At 45.6% G+C, this 7500-nt stretch overlaps 1 protein-coding gene and 1 pseudogene across 2 annotated transcripts in view; one reads left to right on the top strand and one right to left on the bottom strand.

The window, feature by feature from the left end:
• The window catches only part of LOC310854594 (receptor for retinol uptake stra6-like), a 197525-nt pseudogene that overhangs the window by 55779 nt on the left and 134246 nt on the right, over positions 1–7500 (bottom strand). The gene's annotated exons all lie outside the window — the stretch shown is intronic.
• fbn1 (fibrillin 1) overlaps positions 1–7500 on the top strand; it is an 86547-nt gene that overhangs the window by 15432 nt on the left and 63615 nt on the right. The window contains exon 7 of the mRNA XM_083760088.1: positions 4391–4588. Coding sequence (XP_083616214.1) covers positions 4391–4588 — 198 coding nt within the window. The remainder of the gene's footprint in view (positions 1–4390; positions 4589–7500) is intronic.

The raw sequence follows: 7500 nt of genomic DNA, 5'->3' as shown, positions 1-7500 counted from the left end.
CTCCTGAGATGACTTTCAAATTAATCCTCCAAAGGACTGTGTCCCAAACAGTGGGTCGGGACCCAGTTGTGGGTCGCACACAATTTATTTTGGGGAGATTGGGAGCCAGAAACCACTGCTCCAAAGTGCTGCTATAGACTCTATAGCACTGTGACTTAGAGGAATAAAGAGAGAGAGAGGGCGTGCATGCGTGCACATTGTAAAATCCTCAGTGTACCACTTTCAACCTGGCGTCCCTATTTTTGGAATGTCATTTAGGCAGAAAAAAGGGGACATAACAGATCTACCAGCTCACGACGCTGTTTTCGCTGCTCAATACCAATGTCTAAAATAGGGCATAAGTGGCTCATGTATCACTGGGTGTAACGCCGCCATTGTACAAATGTACCCTTTTTATTTATTTATTTGTGCAGTCTCAGGCCCTGTCCACACACATACATGGGTGTTTCTATTGTAAACAGAGCTTTTTATATGCGTTTCATAAAAACACACAAACTTTGTTTTAGGCCCCTGCAAACGGACTGTTTGCAGGGGGTAAACGACGATGAGGTAAAGTGAGTTTTTAGCTGCCTCGTCATATGTGCGCCAAAGTTTTTGGCTTGTGATGTCTGAGACAGTCAAGAGTATTCGTGCTATCTCTTGTCTTTACATGAGACATTTCGGCCATGGACAAAATACGGCTGGTTTTAACCTCGCTAACAAAGGCTTTTCCTTTTTACACATAACGTACAGTTAATGTTCCACCATACTGTTGTACAGAGTTGTCAGAAGTCACTACTACTACATAACATAATGCAACAAGTCCGACGAGTCAGACACCACCGGCACCACGGCCACTAACATCGCTGCCTGGTTATGTACTGGTAGTAGACTGTATAGTAAGCAGGCTATGTTAAGGTCAGGTCAGATATGTCACAAGCACTGGGAGGCAAACTGGGTTTCCTTTGAATTTGAATTTGAATTCGTTTAATGGAATCATTGAGACAGGTGTTGACAGCCTCACAATGACGGCCATGTTTTTGCAATGCAACGGAGATTGTTTTGAGAAAAATAAAGGAAAGCTCCGCACACTCAGATCTGTGCACAATCAAAGTATTTATTGCAAGCTTATTATTAGCTTATTGTAAGCTTATTATAAGCTTTCGGTCAGTAGACCGAAAGCTTGCAATAAATACTTTGATTGTGCACAGATCTGAGTGTGCGGAGCTTCCCTTTATTTTTCCTCATTATCCCTTTGTGACTCCAGCACCTCACTTACGTTTTTTCAGCAGATGAGCGGTGCTTCTTTTAACAGAGATTGTTTTAAAAATAACCCTTGTAATTGTGGACTTAGGCCTGTGAGTTAAGTGAACGCTGAGGATTGTAAGAGGGAGTGAGAGAGTGAGACAGAGGAAGCAGAAAGAGAGAAATGCAGGGAGAGAGAGAGAGAGAGAGAGAGAGAGATGACCCAGTTGTGTTTCACACAGCGCCATGCCAGAGACACAGACTCGTGGAGGCTGAGCCGCACGTGACGGCCGGGGCCGGGGCCGGCCACCGGTCCACACGGGAAACGCACAATGTCTCGTTTGTTTTAAACGAGCGTAATGTTGGAACGGGGCTCCCTCTTTCCTCTCGCTGTCTGTTGTCTGCAGTGAAATGTGGAAATGATTTTTGCCTTTGGACCACGGCCAGATTGGGAGAGATGAGTGTCTCTCTCTCTCTCTCCCCCCCCCCTCTGCATCTTGATGTACCAGTCGGTCAGTCTCTCTGTCTTTTATCCTGATTGGGGTCTGATTCTATTCCATCTGAGGAGGGAGTTTTCAATTGAGAAGGAGTGATATACAATATATGGAGGTGGGTCGACACAGAAGACAAATAAAGAATACAGGGGTAAAAAAGTATGCAGGTTTTAGGACAGATGGGTGAAAGGGAGGAGTGGTGAAAAGTGTTGGGAGAGGTTACCTTTTACTTGACAGAATTTACAGTAGGGCTGGGTATTTACAGTAGGGCTGGGTATTTATCCTGTGGGTCCAGACTGGTGTGTAAATCACCTGCTGTGTTCCATAGACACACCCTGTCCGTCAGCCTGGACGGCTCTTTGGAATGATGACCTATTCCCCAGATTGTGCATAAGTGGAATTTTGACGAGAAGGAATTCCTAAGGTAGTAACACCAGGGCAGGCCCACTTTGTGGCCCTCCCATCTGACCACTTAACACGGCAGGCCATGCATCAATCTGGGAACCCATTGGCCCTCCCATCTGACCACTTAACACAATCTGGGAACCCATTGGCCCTAAAAAAAAGTCAAGTCACCTTTATTTTATATAAACACAACTACAGTTGACCCAAAGTGCTTTCCATTTAAAAATGACATCACAAAGAGCTTATAAAATACAACACAGTAAAACGAAACATTAAAGCAATACTTCATACAAATACAGTACAACAACATCAAAAGGACCATAATTCACACAGAGTTCTGAATGCCCCTACCGACAGATTCAGTAGCGCAGCTCATAATATGTTCTTGAGAGATTAAGTGTGCATTTTCAGAGCATTTTTTTATTTAATGATCAATACATTGATTCAAGGTTTTAAAGAAAAAAATACCATGACGTGACAATATTAATCTTATATACAAAATTTAAATCTTAGTGTTTTGCGAATTATTTGGGGGCCCACTTGCAATATCCTCACAGCCCACCAGTGGGCCTCGGCCCACAGGTTGGGAATCACATGCATTACACTACACTGTCTACTCTAGGGCAGTGGTTCCCAAAGTGGGGTCCGGGGACCCCCAGGGGTCCCTGAGGCAGTTCCAGGGGGTCCCCAGCTAAATGATAGTTTGGAACCAAATGGACCCTTAATCACTGCTAGAGCCGTAGAAATCTTCTCTTATGGGGGTCCCTGGCTAATTAGTGTCAATTTGGGGGTCCTTGACATGAAAAAGTTTGGGAACCACTGATCTAGGGAACATGGTAAGTAGGGTGCCACTTTCTCCTGAGAACCTACTGTGGAACACTTTGGGGACTGCGTGATAATACCACGAATATCCTGATTTTCCATTCCAGATATTTCATGTGTATGTGGGTGGGGGGTTTTGGGGGGGGGGGGGGGGGTTGGGTGTTTGCCGTGCTATTTTACTGTCTATTACTCCTTTCTCTACATCCTCCCCCACACTACTTTAAAAGCTTTTCCAGACCTCTTCTCTATCTTTGTGTTTTTCTTTTGCACACGCGCAAGTCTGCACGCACGCACACACACACACACACACACACACACACACACACACACACACACACACACACACACACACACACACACACACACACACACACACACACACACACACACACTCACCATAACAGCGCACCTGAGAGCCAGCTACAATGACAAATCCACAGGGCATGCGTTGGTGGCTGCCATGCCGGAAGTCATTGGTTTTAAAGTTATGTGTGTGAAAAATACATGAAGCTAGATTGTTTGTATTTTGTTTTCCCTTCTTAGTTTGGACCATTAAGAACAGGATGTGAGCGTTTGAACTCCCACGTCTTTGGCTTGGGCTGTAAATATCTGATAAGGTTTCTGTATAACACACAATTCTTGGCTAATGATGCAAAAATGTGAGCTTGGAGAATTTGCTGATATAATCCCATCATATTACATGAGGAAAGCGTTAGCATAATAAAACGCTATTGGTATTGATTTGTCAGTGGCAAATGGCAGTCCCACGTGATCAGAGATTGCTCCTGGTTCAGGTTAGGCACTGTTAGTCATGGTTAAGTTAAGGCAAGGCTATGGTTAACCGTTAAGACTAAGGACCTTGGAAGGGCATTCAGACTCAAATTGCCCAACAGCTTACGTTAATGGTGTTTCCTTTACTTATGATGTCCGACTGCTGAATATCCACTGCCTAACAAAAGAGAGACGCTAGAGACTGGATAATTATAGTCTTAAAAATATACTTTTGTCAAGTGTGACATTAGGCGACCTCTGGTTAGAGGCCCTCAGTAAGTAGACAGTTGGATATAGAGCAATTTACTATCTAAACTGAATGATGGATACAATGTATGTAACCTAGATACCATACCCTGATGGAAAATGCTGTTTATTTTTTATTTATTTTATTTTATTTTATTATTATTATTTTTCTTCTTACTATGTTCATTAGTACTTTCAAAACTAGTTACTTTTACTGTCTTGTACTGTCTGTCTTTGTTTTATTTGTCTTGTTCTGACCTTGATTGGGTGGGAGGGGGGGATATTTACAGGTCGGATACAACAAAATGTACACATATGTTTATTCATTGCTGCATCAATAAAAATAAAAATAAAGTGTTTAAAAAAAAATATATACTTTTGTGCCTTGGTAACACTTGGTAACACTCTCCCATGTGTTGCCGTTGCAGACTACCGGACTGGACCGTGCTTTGCCTCGGTGAGTAACCAGATGTGCCAGGGCCAGCTGACCGGCATTGTGTGCACCAAGACCCTGTGCTGTGCCACCGTGGGGCGGGCGTGGGGTCACCCCTGTGAGATGTGCCCTGCACAGCCTCACCCCTGCCGGCGCGGCTTCATCCCAAACCACCGCACTGGGGCATGCCAAGGTAAAGTCTTGTTTCTTTTTGCTTGCGTTATCTGTCTGCCTCTTGTTAAAAAATAATCTGTAATTCTGCCGTGGCCTTTTCTTTCCCCTTTTACTCTTTTTTTAAATTGGAACTTATCATCACCCAGTGCCTCTTTGTCTCCACCAGGCCGAAGGTGTGTGTGTGTGTGTGTGTGTGTGTGTGTGTGTGTGTGTGTGTGTGTGTGTGTGTGTGTGTGTGTGTGTGTGTGTGTGTGTGTGTGTGTGTGTGTGTGTGTGTGTGTGTGTGTGTGTGTGTGTGTGTGTGTGTGTGTGTGTGTGTGTGTGTGTGTGTGTGTGTGTGTGTTTGTGTGTGTGTGTGTGTGTGTGTGTGTGTGTCCGTGAGCAGCTAATCTCGGCCACCGTTAACCCGGTCGATGCCAGATTTTGCACACACACTCCCTGGATGCCAACGATGAACCTCTGCCCCAAACTTTCCAGAACGGCCTGTTATAGCGCCACCAGGAGGCCGCTTTGTGCAAAACAAGTTTTTGCACAGTACACCTACAGATTTTGTCCAAACATCACGCAAATTGGTACACAGTCTCTCCAGAGCCATTCAACGAAACCGGTCTTTCAGATTTCTCAGACTCCATCCTGATTGGTTAAGATTGGCTTCCAAAGTTCACAGGAGTGCTCAGTTTCAAACAAAATGCTGCAAATCATGAACACATCGCGTGATTTCCGTGAAATTGTGCACCCACATTCCCACTAGGCCGAGGACGAAATGCCACATGAACAATTTCAACTCAGCCTCAAGGTGGCGCTATAACTGGCCGAAATGTGTTTTACCTCTAACTGCACGGATCTGTGGATAACTTTGTATGCCAACTCCCTAGTTTACTTTTGTTGCCCTTTTATCCAACCACCAGATGAAGGCAAGCTGCAATGTCCTACATTCCTATCCTGGGGGAGACCTGTGCCCAGAAGGGCACTTTTTTCTAGTTTTCCTCTCTTTTTGAGATTTCAACCCTTTTACAGCCTTTTATTCGCTCACCTCCATCCGTTCTTGTTATATTTTTACCCCATCTCCATTTCTTGTTCCCTCCCTCCACCTTTCACTCTGTGCGTAGGATTAGTTCTAATTGGGTTAAATTGGGGTGGGTGGCAGTGCCCCCCGCGTGTGTATGGAATGCCCACAGACACCCACTGCGGCAGGACTGTCAGAGGCAGTAACACGGGTCAGTGGCAGTGCCACGCGTGGGAGCTCATTTCTGGTCGGTCAGACTCTCCCTTCTCTGCCCGAGGAGCAACAACATCAGGGCCGCTACAGGGGAGACGAGATGGGGCGCGCCAGCTCTCACGGGAACATGCAGTACTGTACTGACATGTTACATCACAGGTCCTTCAGTCATTTCAGCATGCGACACAAACTGCTCAAGAACAGTCCATTTATTTTAGTTTAGCTATAGACTTTTGCTCTGGGGAGGGGGGGGAGCTCTTCTGGGGTCCAAAACAACTTCAGATCGGACCCGTACGAGTCTCGGGTCGGGTATTCTTTTAATCGGGTAGCCTGTGAAAATCTCTAGGGGGAGTACTCACAAGATCCATTGAGCTGACATTCTAAGGAAACCATCAATTTATTGATTGATTGCTTATATACATATATATATTCCAGTCATTCTTTGTTATCCGAGTTTATGCGACTGAGGGCCAGCATATCATCCCGCCCACATGATAATTTCTTCATCATATACCCATAGCCTAATTCAGTCACACAGAATACCCGAAATTTGCATTTTATTAACACAGTGACTGTGGTGGCCATGTTTGACACGTTAAGTTACCTCCGCAGCAAGGTTGCTCACATTATCAGTTCAGCAGTGGCACCTTTGCTTGCGGTAATTCATTGTTCAACTACTGCCGCATCAGCCCTAGGGCTTATCACCCTCTCAGCCCATTTATCGAGAAAGAGCAAGTGCATTTTCCGGCACCGGCGTCACCGCCAACTGCCGATAGTAGCCGCGGCAGTGTTTCCGCATTAGTCCGACACCTTATACCAAACCCTAACCCTAACCTCACAGGGAAGCCACGGGTGAGTTTTAACCAGCCACGCATGTGTCTTACCAGCAATGCATGTTGGGAGCCACGGTACACTGCTGCATGTTATAGGCAGTTGCCGCAGGTGGACTGGTGGCCGCCGGACGGACCGACACTGGAGAGTCAGTGCAGTGTCATAACCGTAGCAGTTGCCACCACACCTCCCCCTGGCAGCGCCACGTTTGATCGCTGCTGCCCGGAGAATACACTCACTTTATCACTCCCCTCATCCAATCAAGGCTGGTTATGTAGGGAGAAATTATGTTCATTGTTTCCGTTTCACTTCATATAGTCTCTCCCCTACACAATGAAATCATCATTTTTACTTTAACTCTGAGAGTTAAAGTAACACACCAGACTCACCACCTTTTCATTGTAGGACTGAATTCTCGTTCCCATTTCTCTCCGTCTCCAACTATAGTCTCCCTGCCTCTTTCTCCTTTCACTTCTTCTGTGTTGTGAGCGTTGAGCAGACTAGCTGGCCTCTTCTCCTGTTCCTTCAGCAGGAGACATTCCTCTCTCTCCCTCCTTTCCTCCCTCCCTCCCTCTCTCTCTTTTTCTCTCATTCCCCTCATCACTCTATTGGTAGCATAGTAGAGGCCAGACATTCTCACAGACATAGTTTCACTGTGTGCGTATCGACAATGTGCATTTGTGTGTGTGTGTGTGTGTGTGTGTGTGTGTGTGTGTGTGTGTGTGTGTGTGTGTGTGTGTGTGTGTGTGTGTGTGTGTGCGTGTGTGTGTGCGTGTGTGTGTGCGTGTGCGTGTATCTGTGGTCAGTGGTGCAGTCTTGTCTCTAGAGTCTAGACCATGGGAGATTTCAATTGGGTTGCCAATGTTTTTTGTTTTTTTTCA

This window comes from Protomyctophum parallelum, assembly GCF_964188405.1.
Source record: "Protomyctophum parallelum genome assembly, chromosome: 2".
NCBI lineage: Eukaryota > Metazoa > Chordata > Actinopteri > Myctophiformes > Myctophidae > Protomyctophum > Protomyctophum parallelum.
Note: the sequence above shows the minus strand (reverse complement) of the source record. Positions and strands in the feature narration are given on the sequence as shown.